Source organism: Octopus sinensis, linkage group LG18 (genome assembly GCF_006345805.1).
Source record: "Octopus sinensis linkage group LG18, ASM634580v1, whole genome shotgun sequence".
Lineage (NCBI taxonomy): Eukaryota > Metazoa > Mollusca > Cephalopoda > Octopoda > Octopodidae > Octopus > Octopus sinensis.
In genome coordinates, this window is record NC_043014.1 from 40038226 (window position 1) to 40055299 (window position 17074).

At 40.0% G+C, this 17074-nt stretch overlaps 1 protein-coding gene across 3 annotated transcripts in view; it reads left to right on the top strand.

Moving 5' to 3' along the window:
* LOC115221411 (SID1 transmembrane family member 1-like) overlaps positions 1-17074 on the top strand; it is a 74391-nt gene that overhangs the window by 9545 nt on the left and 47772 nt on the right. For all 3 annotated transcript variants that reach the window (XM_029791593.2, XM_029791592.2, XM_036510902.1), the window contains exons 2-3: positions 15058-15179; positions 15308-15469. In XM_029791593.2, the coding sequence (XP_029647453.1) occupies positions 15058-15179; positions 15308-15469 (284 nt within the window). The remainder of the gene's footprint in view (positions 1-15057; positions 15180-15307; positions 15470-17074) is intronic.

Genomic DNA, 17074 nt, shown 5'->3' on the forward strand with positions numbered 1-17074 from the left:
CAAAGAGTTTCCTGGAATTGTTGATCTAATCTATGCAATCTTCTATCTTTTATCTTTTGCTTGTTTTAGTCATTAGACTGTTGCCATGCTGGGGCATCGTCTTTTGAGGAATTTTAGTCAAGTGAATCTTGACCCCAGTTATTTTTTCTTTCTAAGCCTGGTGCTTATTTCTGTCAGTCGCTTTTGCTGAACTACTAAGTTATGGGGACTTAAACACACCTACACCAGTTGTCAAGCAGTGGTGGAGGATATACACATAGAAAAAGGCACACACACACATGCATGCACAGGCACACACACACACACACACACACACATGACAAACTTTTTTCAGTTTCTGTCTACCAAATCCACTCACAAGGCTTTGGTCAGCCTGGGGCTATAGTAGAAGAGACTTACCCAAAGTGCTACACAATGGGACTGAACCCAGAACCATGTGGTTTGGAAGCAAACATCTTACCACACAGCCATTCCTGCACCTATGAGCTACTACTGTGCCTATGCACTATTCATGTGCCGATATCCATTCTTGCAAGTTGTAAAATTTTCCCAAACACTAGACATTCTTCTTCTTCTTCTTAATCCTTTTTGCCCCTTGTGGAGCATAAGGCCGGATTCCTTGGCGTATACGTTCCCCACCTGGACGGGACACCAGTCCATCATAGATGAGCTACAAGATGCAGGAGGAAAAAGTGAGAGAAAGTTGTGGCAAAAGAGTCAGCAGAAGTTCGCCATTACTTTCTGCCAGAGCCACGTGGAGCTTAGGTGTTTCGCTCATAAAAACACACATCGCCCGGTCTGAGATTCGAACCTGCGATCCCTCGACTGCAAGTCCGCTGCTCTAACCACTGGGCCATGTGCCTCCACAGACATTATTATGTATCTATAAATATGGACAAGTACAGCAGATCAATCTGTGCATAGAACTGTCAGTAATTTAGATCTTTGGCATTATCCTGTTTATGATTTTTGATGAGATATCTTTCAAGTATCCAGAAAGGACATTTCGAGTTGATGAACGACACATCATCATCATCGTTTAACGTCCGTTTTACCGCGCTAGCACGGGTTGGACGGTTCGACCGGGGTCTGGGAAGCCAGGGGCTGCACCAGCCTCCAGTCTGATCTGGCAGAGTTTCTACAGCTGGATGCCCTTCCTAACACCAACCACTCCGCGAGTGTAGTGGGTGCTTTTTACGTGCCATTGCACAGGTGCCAGCGGGGTCCAGCATCGGCCACGATTGGTTGGAGCTTTTAACGTGCCACCGGCACGGAAGCCAGTCAAGGCGGCGCTGGCAACGGCCACGTTCGGATGGTGCTTTTTATGTGCCACCGGCACAGGAGCCAGTCGGGGCAGCGCTGGCATCGGCCATGTTCGGATGGTGCTTTTTATGTACCACTGGCACAGAAGCCAGTCGAGTTGGCGCTGGCTACAGCCATGTTCGGATGGTGCTTTTTATGTGCCACCGGCACAGGTATCACAACTACTATTTCCATTGATATTTATTTCAAAGTTCATGTTATAAAAAAAAAATAAATATCAATGGAAATAGTAGTTGTGATACATAAAAAAACACTGTAAAATAAATAAAAACCTCTTTGTTTAGTATCATTTTAATCAGTTCTTCCTGAGAGTGAGTGTGGTGGGGGTGATGTTCTTTCGAATTAATATATTTACATAACAGTATAATCATTTCAACATTATTTACATTATGTGACTCATCACAAGCAATTAAATACTTATGATCTATTCGACTTACATCCTATCTGGCTTATGACCGATCGACTTTATGGCGATTGGCGAGTCAGCTCCCGATAGCAATAATAAATAGTCCAGCTGAAATCTAATTGGTTTCATTTCTTAGAAATTTACCTGTCTATGGATGATGTCATCTAACAGACACTCCTCCTAGGTTTGGTTATCAATCGCTGCTGTGGTTATCCCAAATATTGGATGAATATCTTGTCATAGAGACCTCGAGGCAACCTTCATCATCATCATCATCATCATCATCATCGTTTAACATCCGCTTTCCATGCTAGCATGGGTTGGACGATTTGGCTGAGGGCTGGCGAACCAGATGGCTGCACCAGACTCCAATCTTGATCTGGCAGAGTTTCTACAGCTGGATGCCCTTCCTAATGCCAACCACTCCAAGAGTGTAGTGGGTGCTTTTTACGTGCCACCGGCACGGAGGCCAGTCAGGCGGTACTGGCAATGATCTCGCTCGAATCTTTTACACATGCCACTGGCACAGGTGCCAGTAAGGCAATGCTGGTGACGATCACGCTCGAATGGTGTCTTTTACGTGCCACCGGCACAGAGGCCAGATAGCCGCTCTGGCAACGATCACGCTTGGATGGTGCTCTTAACACCCTATTAGCATGGGGCTCGGGTGCCAGTAAAGCGACACTGGTAACAATGTATTTGTTTATTAGACAACTGCTTGAGACACTGAAATTTTTGACTAACGCCAGTATAATAGTATAATACAGAATGCTGTGTGTGACTTTTACCTGAAAATGTCCCTTAAGAATGTAAAAATATAAAACAAAGCCATGTTGACCTATAGGCCGACTTCTGACAAAATCGACTTACGACCAGTCAGGCAGAACCAGGTCATAAGTCAATGATGACCTATATACTGAGGTAGAACTAATAATTTTGATTTGCTGTTCAGTAATATTTGATGCCTTATAAATAGCTCTTTCATTGATTGTTCTTACCAAAGAGGAATTTCTTTGTGTCTATTGATTATATCATTTTTGTTATTGGAATCAGAAAATAAATGTCCAGTAATATTTAAGAATATATCCTTCATGTATTTTTCTTTTGTAATTTAGGCTTTTTCTCAATTTATAATTTCCTGTGATGCAATTAGCAAAAATGCTTAATTTCGAGTGTTTAGCTCTTGATCATTCAGATTACTTTGTCAAATCTATTGCCTATAGGAGTGGCTGTGCGGTAAGTAGCTTGCTTACCAATCACATGGTTCCAGGTTCAATCCCACTGCATAGCACCTTGGGCAAGTGTCTTCTACTATAGCCTCAGGCTGACCAAAGTCTTGTAAGTGGATTTGGTAGACTGAAACTGAAAGAAGCCTGTTGTATATATGTATATATGTATATGACTGTTTCAACAAAGTTGTGTCTTGCCCTTACCTTCGAAACACAGAGTAGTCGAAGTAGGGGCAGCTGAAGAAGGGAAATATTCTTTGTGTTGTATGTCTTTTACTCTGTTTTTTCGTTGTTTGAAAAAGTCCATTTCCATGCTTTTGTTTTTATGTTTTCGTTTCTCATTGTGTTCTACGTATTTTTGGTGTCCTGTACCCATATATGCATGTATATATACATATAGATGTAGGTATGTACATATATGTATGTATATAGGCATATGTTTTATTAATTATTTTGTTATTATATATATATATGTATATGTGTGTATATATGTTTGTGTGTCTATGTTTGTCCCCCCAACCGATGCTGGTGTGTTTACGTCCCCGTAACTTAGCAGTTCGGCAAAAGAGACCGATAGAATAAGTACTAGGCTTACAAAAAATAAGTCCTTGTGTCGATTTGGTCGACTAAAGGTGGTGCTTCAGCATGGCCACAGTCAAATGACTGAAACAAGTAAAAGAGTAAAGAGTAAGAGTATCTTTTCACATTGCTTTGACTTAATCATGCATTATCTGGTAGCTTTGAGATTTCAATGATATGATCATTTATTTTTAGAATGACATTGTAAGGTAGGTGTGAGAGGCTGGATCTGGCCAGTTTGAATAGAATAATAGGTAGAATATTTAGGCTGGATACAGCCAGTTTAAAAGCTAAAGGATTTATAAATTTCCTAAAAATCTTGATTTTATTTTTGTTTTTTTTTCTTCTCTCGGACTTTTATTTTGTGCCCTTCACCTGCTGAATTCTTTCCAGCACGAGAGGAGGAGTGTTTTAGGTTGCACATCTTCTATCCATCCTCCTCTGCTCATTTAGGCAAGTCATGGGGTTTGAGTCCTCAGACACCTTCTCCATAAGGTCCTTTCAGAAGCAACCGTCATTACACTTTTGGGCTTGAGTCCTGAACCCGACCAGTTGAGACCATGGATATTACTCTGTCCCCTCGTTCATGGTCTGCCCCAAGGTCACCTGCTGGTTGCCCACCCCTTATTTCTGGCAAATGTTTTACAGCATATTATATATAAGCTCAGGCATGGATGTGTGGTTAGAAGTTTGCTTCCCAACCACTTGGTTCTAGGTTCAGTCCCACTGTGTGGCACCTTGGGCAAGTGTTTACTACTATAGCTTTGTGCCAACCAAAGCCTTGTGAGTGGATTCGGTAGAGGGAAGCTGAAAGACTCCTGTTGTATATGTATATGTATATATATATATATATATATATATATATATATATATATACACACATACATATATATATATAAAATACAAACTGGGACAAGAATGCAAAACATTTAGAAGATAATACAAAAAACACGGACGGGACATTCGAAGCCTTCAATCTTCAGTCAAGAACTGGATCATCCTTGCAATTTCAGCTAATTAATCTTGATATTGCTCCAATCTGGCCAGCCCCAAGGAAAAACTAAGCTAAGCACATTAGATTCCTTGGAAAAAAGCTTCAAATGTATACAAAACAAGGATGGAAAAACGGACGATGTTACACGAATATGAATACAAAAATAATACGTAAAAACAATAATAATAATATGTAAAAACAATGATAATGATTATAATAACAATAACAGGACATCACAAACAGGCGTCTTTCGACTTAGACGAATTAAACTCAGTAAACTCAGTATGGATGTTTCTGTGTGTGTGTGTGTGTGTGTCCACCACTTGACAATCAATGTTGGTGTGTTGACATCCCCGTAACTTAGTGGTTCAGCAAAAGAAACTGATAGAATAAGTACCAGGTTTAAAAAAAAATAAGTGCTGGGGGTCGATCTATTCCACTAAAATTCTTCAAGGTGTTGCCCCAGTATGGCTGTCTTCTAATGCCTGAAACAAGTAATAGAATAGAATAATAGAATATTAAACAATGGTAATCAAGTGATTCTTCAATGAAAGCTGACATCTCCATTCGAAGCTCTGATGAAGTCCTCTTCCCAGCACTAATTTATCTTTTTATCTCTTTTTTTTTGGAGGGGGGGATCTGATATAAACAAAAAACTCCCTTACTATGATAAATCCATCAATACAAAATTCTTACAAGTATTTTACTCATAACATTTTGCTAAATAATGGTGACAGATAGGGTAACAAGAAAAGCTCAAATAAAGCTACGTCGCATCCTTCGTGTCCGATGGCATCACTTTGTTTCCAACAATTCAGTGCGACACCAGTGCAGAATCACCTCCCTCCGACAAGTCATCCTAACGAGACGTCTGCGTTGGCTTGGTCATGCCCTCCGTCGTCAACCAAGAGAATTCATCTACGAAGCAATTGCCCCAGCCCCCTCTCAGGGTTGGCGAAAGTGATGTGGTGGACAACGAAAAACCTGGCTGATGACAGTCAAGGCTGATCTGGAACCCAACCTAGGCCCCCATAACTACGGCGTTAGCCGCTGGAATAAGGAGTGGTTTGAGATCACGCGGTCGTTAGCCTCAAATCGCCAGGCCTGGTCGGCGTTTGTGAGAGATGCAGCATTGAGGATGAATGAAGCCAGCTCAACCCACTCCGGGTGAATGCTGTAAGAAGAAGAAGAAGAATAAGAATAAGAAGAAGAATAAGCCCTAGATTACAGAACAGATTGTCTGAAAACAAATTAATTTATTATAATTACCTAATCTCAGCTCATGTGCCAGACGGGCACAGCATATTTGAATTTAAAAAAAAGAAAGAATAAGGGCTGTAACTAGGGATTTGTATCTGATCAGCATGTATTTAGGATTGAGTTTCATGTTCTAAGAATTAATATTTTATTGTAATTTAATCCTATAATCTCTATCTTATGTAATACATCTCAGCCCATTATGATAAAATTTCTATCCCTTAATCCCTATCTATTAAAATGATTTTTTTTTAAACAACAATTTTTATCAACATGCATGAATTTGTTTTGTTTTTGGTTCATATTTTGGAGTAGGAAATTACTCAAGTACAAAGAAAGAAGTGAAAATGAAATAAACCTAGGACCAAAGCTTGGTGCTTATTCTATTGGTCCCTTTTACTGAGCCACTAAGTTACAGGGATGTAAACACACCAACACTGGTTGTCAAGTGGTGGTGGCCACACACACACACACACGTGCACGCATGCGCACACACACACACACACATTGTGGTGCACCTGATAATTTCATTATTATTATTATGAAACCAAACAAAACAAGTTCACTTACAAAAAAAAAAAAAGAAGCTAAATGGAAGGAAAACAAGTAATGCAATTACTTACAGCTGATGAAACTGAACTGAAAACAAAATTGATCCATGCTTGGTTTCTTATTACTGACTAGCTTAACCCTTTAGTATTTAAACCGGCCATATCCGGCCAAAATAGTTATTCTATTTTATGTTCAAACTGACCAGATCCAGGCTCTCACACCTACCCTACAATGTTATTCTACATTAAGTAATTACACCATCAAGATCTTGAAGATATGAGATAATGCATGATTAATTCAAATCAATGTGAATCAATAAGCATTATGTTTGATAGAATAATCTGAACACTAAAGGGTTAAAAGCCACATTCCATGCGGACTCTTAAGCTAGCTCCTGCAGAGCGCTAATTGGGCCTGCAGTTCAAAACTAAAGAGAGCTAACTAGCATGACCATAATACATCTATAATGACTATATGCCCCGGTGGTGTTTGATCAGAGGTTAAGGACGGATGAGAATTAATTCTGTAATGCAATCGTTCTATTGGTTCAGTCCTAAGTTGAATTCCAACTGTTGGACAATTTGTACCCAAATTCTTAGTTTGACGTAAAATTAACGAAGCGAATGTCATTTATCTTCCACTTGATCACTGACATCATCTGACAAATGCCAACCAAGATGGTGTGAATCAGCCAAGCTTTACCTGCTAGAAATAGCAACCCAAATGCTTTTAAACCAGATCCCAATGCTGGATATCCAAGAACCAAATGAAGGGCAGATTTTCAATTCCAGGATCATTCTCTGATTCCAAAAAGGTATAATATGTCTATGTAGACCAAGATACAGGGATCCCGGACAGGCAGAATTTTGTGTTTATTATTATAGATAGATGACACATTGTTTGAAGTAGTAATAAATTAAAGTTTTATAGATTCAACTGGTACATATTGGTTTCCATGGCACTAAATGAGCCCCTGAAAATAATTTGAAAAAAGTGAAGGAAGTCAAAGTACTGAAAGTTTTTCAAGATAGGTTGAAAAACTGAAGGTTCCTGATATTGGTTTAGACCAGTGGTTCTCAACCAATTTTTACTTATGGATCCCTTTGATTGCTATTTCACTCTGGTGGACCCCCATTGCCACTTGAAGTTATAGATACTTCTTTCAAAATTCCTACACCGCTGAAAACATATTAAGATGCTTAGATCAGAAATTTTGAAAATTAAAGGTGTCTATTTACTGTCTGCATGTCTGTGTATATAGTTGAAATTTACAGAAAAACAAAAGACGAAGACAGGTGTATAAACAACAAGCAGGTGTTTTAATTTGACGCAATCAGAACACCACTACATTCAAAAGCAAACATTGCAAAGCATTTAGAGTGGAGTAAAAACCTACAGAATTGGACCCTAGAGCAGTGGAAGAATGTTGTCTTCTTGGACGAGTCATCATTTACCTTATTTCTGACAATCGGCCGAGTATATGTTTTGTCTTCACCTTCTAGTATTGAGAATCTTTAATCTCTTACTTGTCTTAGTCATTAGCCTTTGGCCATGCTGGGGCACTGCCTTGAGCAGATTTTAGTCAGGTGAATTGACCCCCCCCCAGTACTTATTTTTTTAAAAGCCTGGTACTTATTCTATTGGTCCCTTTTACTGAGCCACTAAGTTACAGGGATGTAAACACACCAACACTGGTTGTCAAGTGGTGGTGGACACACACACACACATTTATATGACAGGCTTTTTTCAGTTTCCATTTGCCAAATCCACTCACATGGCTTTGGTCAGCCTGAGACCATAGTAGAAGCCCAAGGTGCCATTTAGTCGGATTGAACCTGGAACCATATTGTTAGGAAACAAACCTCTCACCACACTGCCATGCCTGCACCTATGAGAGAAAGATGGTATTTTTAAATAATTTTTTTTGAGATTGCTAAGGCTCAAAAAAGGCCAAAATGCATCTGGTGCTCTCACTGGCAACAGCTGAGAGGAATTTTCATCTCTCCTATATTTATTGTGTTTTTAACATAGCAACCAAGTCCAGAGATGTTGTCTCAGGACAAATACTGCGGCAACTGGCCTATCAATGATGTATATACATTAATTATGATACATAGATGGCTGTTTTAATTTAATACTGCTTCAATTGCATATACCAATATTATAATATATATATATATATTTTATATATGAGGGCATTATACATACTGCCAGGAGGCATTCTACATACACGCCATACGCTAAGAGGGACATCAGTCATTTCTTACTACAAAAATTATTACTAATCCCACCGAATGCAATTTTTCAAAGAAAGACATTTAAAAATATATAGACCTGTATACAGTGATTTCATACTACGTAATCATCAGCAGGCCTAATATACTAAAATAAACACGACCCTGCTTCGCTTAAGCCGATTCAGCTAACTGATCAACATCAACGAAGCACATGGGTGGTGTTATATATACTATATCCGGATGAATGGCAAACTTTTACGAATTGCATTTCGGGAGAGGAAGTTTTTCGGAATAAAAATTTAGCAATTAAGGACAACTACTTAATAGGAAAACTTAACAAGAATTGTCAGGTAGATAGCGAAAAACCTCATAAGAGAAAAAATTTCGAAAATAATTATTCTTATGAACATATTAATTTATATAAGAGGGCATTATACATACATGCCAGGAGGCATTCTACATACACGCCATACGCTAAGAGGGACAATCAGTCATTTCTACCAAAAATATTACTAATCCACCGAATGCAATTTTTCAAAGAAAGACATTTAAAAATATATAGACCTGTATCACAGTGATTTCATCTTACGTAATCATCAGCAGGCCTGAATATACTATAAATAACAACGACCCTGCTTCGCTTAAGCCGATCAGCTAACGGATCAACATCACGAAGCACTGGGTGTGGTTTATATATACTATATCCGGATGAATGGCAAACTTTTACGAATGCATTTCGGAGAGGAAAAGTTTTTTCGGAATAAAAATTTAGCAATTAAGGACAACTACTTAATAAGGAAAACTTAACGAAATTGTCATGTAGATAGCGTAAAAACCTCATAAGAGAAAAAATTTCGACAATAATAATTATTTCTTATTGAACTATTAATTTATATATAGAGGGCATTATACTACATGCCAGGAGGCATTCTACTACACGCCATACGCTAAGAGGACATCAGTCATTTCTACCAAAAATTTACTAACCCCACCGAATGCAAATTTCAAAGAAAGACATTTAAAAATATATAGACCTGTACACAGTGATTTCATACTTACGTAATCATCACAGGCCTGAATATACTATAAATAAACAACGACCCTGCTTCGCTTAAGCCGATCAGCTAACTGATCAACATCAACGAAGCACATGGGTGGGTTTATATATACTAATCCGGATGAATGGCAAACTTTTACGAATTGCATTTCGGGAGAGGAAAAGTTTTTTCGGAATAAAAATTTAGCAATTAAGGACAACTACTTAATAAGAAAACTTAACAAGAAATTGTCAGGTAGATAGCGTAAAAACCTCATAAGAGAAAAAATTTCGAAAATAATTATTTCTTATTGAACATATTAATTATATATAGAGGGCATTATACTACATGCCAGGAGGCATTCTACATACACGCCATATACGCTAAGAGGGACAATCAGTCATTTCTACCAAAAATATTACTAATCCCACCGAATGCAATTTTTCAAAGAAAGACATTTAAAAATATATAGACCTGTATCACAGTGATTTCATACTTACGTAATCATCAGCAGCCTGAATTACTATATAAACAACGACCCTGCTTCGCTTAAAGCCTCAGCTACTGATCAACATCAACGAAGCACATGGGTGGGTTTATATATACTATATCCTATGAATGGCAACTTTTACGAATTGCATTTCGGGAGAGGAAAAGTATATATATATATATATATATATAGATATATATATATATAATATATATATATATACTCTGTTGAAGTAAACACACACACACACACAAAAAAAAGTTTGCAATAACAAATAAAAGATGGGTTACAATCCTCAGTTGCAATTCAAATAATTCTATAAAAAATTTGCCTCTAAGTGTTTTTTTTTGGCAATTCATTTATTCTACTAAATTTTCAAATTATATTTTCAAAATGTTTTCTGAGAAAAACCATGTGACCTCTTAAAAAAACAAAACAATATAAACTTGAAATAGATATCTGAAACTGTTCATCCCGGATGAAAGAACTTGAGTATCATCATCATCATCATCATCATCATCGTTTAACATCCGTTTTCCACACTAGTACAGGTTGGATGGTTCAACCGGGGTCTGGGAAGTCAGGAGGCTGCACCAGGCTCCAGTCTGGCAGTGTTTCTACAGCTGGATGCTCTTCCTAATGCCAACCACTCTGTGAGTGTAGTGGGTGCTTTTTATATGCCACCAGCACAGGTGCCAGGGGAGGTATATATATCACACAAGAATCCATCCGAACATGGCCGTAGTCAGTACCGCATCACTGGCCATCGTGCTGTGGGCACATAACAAACACCATCCGGTCGTGGCCGTTCGCCAGCCTCATCTAGCACCTGTGTTGGTGGCACATAAAAACACCATCCGAAGACCCGGCAAGACTAGTCAGGCCATAACCCATGGCCCCTACCTGGGACGTAGTCAGTCCACCTGTGCATACCTTCCTCCTTGTGATACTTGTGAAGGCCTGTTGAGGCAAGTGAAAATCAAAATCAAAATCAAATCAAAACAAATCAAAATAGATGAACATCAATGGAATTTGTATCTTTGTGGTACCAGTGCCGGTGGCACACAAGAGAAAACCATCCGAAAGTGGCCGTAGCCAGTACCGCATCGACTGGCCTCCGTGCTGTGGGCACATCCGAAAGTGGCCGTAGCCAGTACCACATCAACTGGCCTCCGTGCTGTGGGCACATCCGAAAGTGGCCGTAGCCAGTACCGCATCGACTGGCCTCCGTGCTGTGGGCACATGACAAACACCATCCGATCGTGGCCGTTCGCCAGCCTCATCTAGCACCTGTGTCGGTGGCACATAAAAACACCATCCGAAGACCCGGCAAGACTAGTCAGGCCATAACCCATGGCCCCTACCTGGGACGTAGTCAGTCCACCTGTGCATACCTTCCTTCTTGTGACACTTGTGAAGACCTGTTGAGGCAAGTGAAAATCAAAATCAAATCAAAACAAAGCAAAATAGATGAACATCAATGGAATCTGTATCTTTGCGGTACCAGTGCCGGTGGCACACACTTTGTGGTACCAGTGCCGGTGGCACACATGAGAACCATCCGAACGTGGCCGTAGCCAGTTCCGCATCGACCGGCCTCCGTGCTGTGGGCACGTAACAAACACCATCCGATCATGGCCGTTCGCCAGCCTCATCTGGCACCTGTGTCGGTGGCACATAAAAACACCTTCCGAAGACCCGGCAAGACTAGTCAGTCCACCTGTGCATACCTTCCTTCTTGTGACACTTGTGAAGACCGGTTGAGGCAAGTGAAAATCAAAATCAAATCAAATCAAATCAAATCAAATCAAAATAGACAAAATAGATGAACATCAATGGAATTTGTATCTTGTGGTACCAGTGCCTGTGGCACACAAGAAATCCATCAGTGCTGTAGTCAGTGCGGTGGGCACATGACAAACACCATCCGATCGTGGCCGTTCGCCAGCCTCATCTAGCACCTGTGTCGGTGGCACATAAAAACACCATCCGAAGACCCGGCAAGACTAGTCAGGCCATAACCCATGGCCCCTACCTGGGACGTAGTCAGTCCACCTGTGCATACCTTCCTTCTTGTGACACTTGTGAAGACCTTTTGAGGCAAGTGAAAATCAAATCAAAACAAATCAAAATAGATGAACATCAATGGAATTTGTATCTTTGTGGTACCAGTGCCGGTGGCACGTGGCACACAATAAAACCATCCGAACGTGGCCGTAGCCAGTACCGCATCGACTGGCCTCCGTGCTGTGGGCACGTAACAAGCACCATCCGATTGTGGCCATTTGCCAGCCTCATCTGGCACCTGTGTCGGTGGCACATAAAAACACCATCCGAGCGTGGCCGTCTGCCAGCCTCGTCTGGCACCTGTGTCGGTGGCACATAAAATCACCCACTACACTCACGGAGTGGTTGGCGTTAGGAAGGGCATCCAGCTGTAGAAACACTGCCAGATCTGACTGGACTGGTGCAGCTTTCGGGCTCCCCAGACCCCAGTTGAACCGTCCAACCCATGCTAGCATGGAAAGCGGACGTTAAATGATGATGATGATGATGATATATATATATATATATGTATATATATATTCTTTTATTTGTTTCAGTCATTTGACTGCAGCCATGCTGGAGTGCTGCCTTTAGTCAAACAAATCGACCCAAGGACTTATTCTTTGTAAGTCTAGTACGTATACTATCAGTCTCTCTTGCTGAACTGTCAAGGTATGGGGACATAAACACACCAACATCGGCCGTCAAGCGTGGGTGGGTGGGGTTGACAAACATAGACTCACAAATCATGTGGTTGATAAGCAAGCTACTTACCACACACCCACTCCTGCGCCTATCATTGAACTTGACTGGACTCACTTCATGTGATGAATAAAAAAGAATGATTGCCAAAGCACTTCAGTTTGAATTGGTATTTCCAAGTACGCTCACATGATTGTATGATGACCAGAACCAAAGTCTACCATATGAAGAAGGTTGTTAACCTTTTAGTATTCAAACTAGCCATATCTGGTCCAAATGTTCCTGTTTTATGTTCAAACTGGCCTGATCCAACCTCTCATACCTACTCAACACTGTCATTCGAATTTACTATTCATTGAACTCTGAATATGATGCATGAGTAATTCAAAATAATGTGAATAAATAAGCATTAGGTGCAGGAATGGCTGTGTGGTAAGTAGCTTGCTTACCAACCACATAGTTCCGGGTTCAGTCCCACTGCGTTGCACCTTGGTCAAGTGTCTTCTACTATAGCCTCAGGTTGACCAAAGCCTTGTGAGTTGATTTGGTAGATGGAAACTGAAAGAAGCCTGTTGTGTATATATATATATATATATATATATATGTATGTATGTGTGTGTGTATATGTTTGTGTGTCTGTCTTTGTGTCCCCCTCCCAACATCGCTTGACAACCGATGCTGGTGTGTTTACGTCTCCGTAACTTAGCGGTTCAGCAAAAGAGACCAATAGAATAAGTACTAGTCTTGCAAAGAATTAAGTCCTGGGGTCGATTTGTTCGACTAAAGGCGGTGCTCCAGCATGGCCACAGTCAAATGACTGAAACAAGTAAAAGAGTAAAGAGTTTTACATTTGACAGAGTAATTTGGATTCTAAAGGATTAAAGCAAATATCAGTAACATAATTGTGTCACTGGTAATAAAGAAAGCTAGATGCAGTGTGGCCAAATGGTCAAGGAGTTTGTTGTGCAATCAGAAAGTCCTGGATTTGATCACATTTCTTGGCATCTTAGGTGAATATTTTATCCCATAGCCTTAGGTCGACCCAATCTGTGGGCAAAAAATGGACTGAAAGCTAGATGCAGTGTGGCCAAATGGTTCAGGAGTTTGCTATGCAATCACAAAGTCCTGGGTTCAGTCTCACTGCTTGGCATCTTAGGTGAATGTTTTATCCCCAAAGCCTTAGGTTGACCCAAGCCTTGGGTGCAAAAATGAATTGAAAGCTAGCTGTAGTGTGGCCAAATGGAGTTTGTTATGCAATCACAAAGTCCTGAATTTGATTTCACATCTTGTATTCTTAGGTGAATGTGTTACTCCATAGCCTTGAGTTGACCAAAGCTTTGCAGGCAAAAATGGACTGAAAGCTGTATTTTTAATATAGAATTGTAGGTTACCAAATCATTTAATAAGCATCCATTCCTACTTAGTTTATACTTTAACTGTTGCAGTGTGTTGATACATATACATAACAGGTTTCTTCCAGTTTCCACTTACCAAATCCACTCACAAGACTGATATTTTCCCACGGCTACTTGTTTTTATGGAAAACTGGAGACAAATGATTTTGCTTGAATGATGGTGATGGTCATTTACAACCATCACATGATGGCTAGACAAGGGTACCCACACACACACACAAATATACACAACAGGCTTCTTCCAGTTTCCACCTACCAAATCCATTCACAAAAGACACACTCATAAATATACACAACAGGCTTCTCCTAGTTTCCACCTATCAAATCCATTCACCAAACACACGCACGCACACACACACACACACACACACACCACACACACACACACAACACACACTCATAAATATACACAACAGGCTTCTTCCCGTTTCTACCTATCAAATCCATTCAGAAAACACACACACACACCACACACACACACACCACACACACACACACACACACACACACTCACTCTCATAAATATACACAACAGGCTCCTACCAGTTTCCACCTACCAAATCCATTCACAAAACAGTGGTCAACCGAGAGTTATAGTAGAAGACACTTGTCCAAGGTACCGTGTGTTGGAATTGAACCTGAGACCACATGGCTGGGAAGCAAGCTTTTAAGTCACAGCTAAGCCTGTGCTTCTAAGGATTACAACCAATCTCTTGCACTTTTATAGTTGTTGTAACTGAAACTACTTTTCCAAAAATCACAATTAATTGCTTTCTTTTCTAATATTTAGACTAAAGCTCTTCGTGTGTCTACGAGCAGCAGCTCGGCAGAAGAAAAATATCCAATTATATTTGTCGTTCGCCAACAGGAAGGAGTCATTTCTTGGACAGTTCCGTTCTTTTTGGATTTTAAGTAAGTATCAAAATCTTTCGTGTTTCTGCCTCAGTAAATTCTGTCCAGCCCATGTAAGCATGGAAAATGATGACGACAACGACAATGTTGATGCTTTTATTATAACTTTATCCAAATATTTTTTGCAGATATGAATTCTTTCATGTAAGTCGAACACTCTGTCCATTAGACCAAGAGCACCGTGCGAATATCAGTAAACATCAGAAGATAATTATAGAAGTTTCATCACAGGTTAAGGAGTCATCAGATTTTCTTCTACAAACCTCTATTGTGAAAAATTTCAAACTAAAGTAAGTGAATTGCATTTATATTGCTTTATAAATTCATACGTACATGTATGCATGTATAGGCACACACACTGATCCACACACATATGCACAAACAAACAAAAGGGAACGCAGTGTAAATAACAGACAGAGTCGAGACTACTGAAGAGGTTGCAAGACGCAACGAAAATTTTAGAAAATAAAAATAAGAAATAAGTGGAAATTTTACCGGTGAGTGTTAGTTAGTTAGTTAGTTAGTTAGTTAGTTAGTTAGTTAATTTGGCTCAAAAGCAAATAGCAAGGCCATGTAGGGGGACATGGAGTTAAGTACAGGGTGGTGTTCATGTAAAGAGTTCAGGCCACTTGAGGTCCAGGGAGGCTTTGAACAAAGCGGTCGTCGGCATCTTCACCATCTCGTCTGGCAGCTTGTTCCACGGATCCGCAACCCGGACGGAGAAAGCTCCTCTCCTTCGATTGAGATGAAATCGTCGCAGGTAGAGCTTTTCGGAATGACCCCACAGCCGACGCTCTGGAGCAGGAGTGAAGAACAGCTCTTTCGAGAGGTTACACTTTCCGCTTATGATGTTGTGGGCGAGAATGAGATCACCACGGCGGCGGCGTTTTTCAAGAGAATAAAGGTCGAGCGTCCTCAGCCTGTTAAATAATAAGGCACTAAAAGAGAATGACTCTCCCCAGACACAACAGAATATAAATTCTAACTTACCTTAGAAGTTCTAACTTAACTTGGAAATATTGATACTATCTTTGGGTCAGTTAATAGCAATTTATTTTTGTTTTCCTATTTCAGATTATCAATGACGTGCTACACAACATAATCAGCACTGATTTTTATCGCATACTAGAAGATAAATTTTCTAATACTAATATTTAACCTTTTAGCATTAAAACTGGTCACATCTGGCCTAAATATTCTACCTGTTTTATGTTCAAACTGGCCAGATCAGGCCTCTTACGCCTATCCTACAATGTCGTTCTAAAAATAAATGGTTGCATATAGGCGCAGGAGTGGCTGTGTGGTAAGTAGCTTGTTAACCAACCACATGGTTCCGGGTTCAGTCCCACTGCGTGGCACCTTGGGCAAGTGTCTTCTACTATAGCCTCGGGCCGACCAAAGCCTTGTGAGTGGATTTGGTAGACGGAAACTGAAAGAAGCCTGTCGTATATATGTATATATATATATATATAATATATATATATATATATATATATATATATATATATATATGCGTGTGTGTGTTTGTGTGTCTGTGTTTGTCCCCCTAGCATTGCTTGACAACTGATGCTGGTGTGTTTATGTCCCTGTTACTTAGCGGTTCGGCAAAAGAGACCGATAGAATAAGTACTGGGCTTACAAAAGAATAAGTCCCGGGGTCGAGTTGCTCGATTAAAGGCGGTGCTCCAGCATGGCCGCAGTCAAATGACTGAAACAAGTAAAAGAGTAAAAAGAGTAAAAAGAGCATTATCGAAATCTCAAAGGCTACTAGTTAATACATGATTAAATCAAAACAATATGAATAAATAAGTATTTCATTTGACAGAGTAATCTGAATGCTAAAGAGTAACGAAGCCTTAATTTTGGCATTAAATAGATGAAGGATATCTAAGATT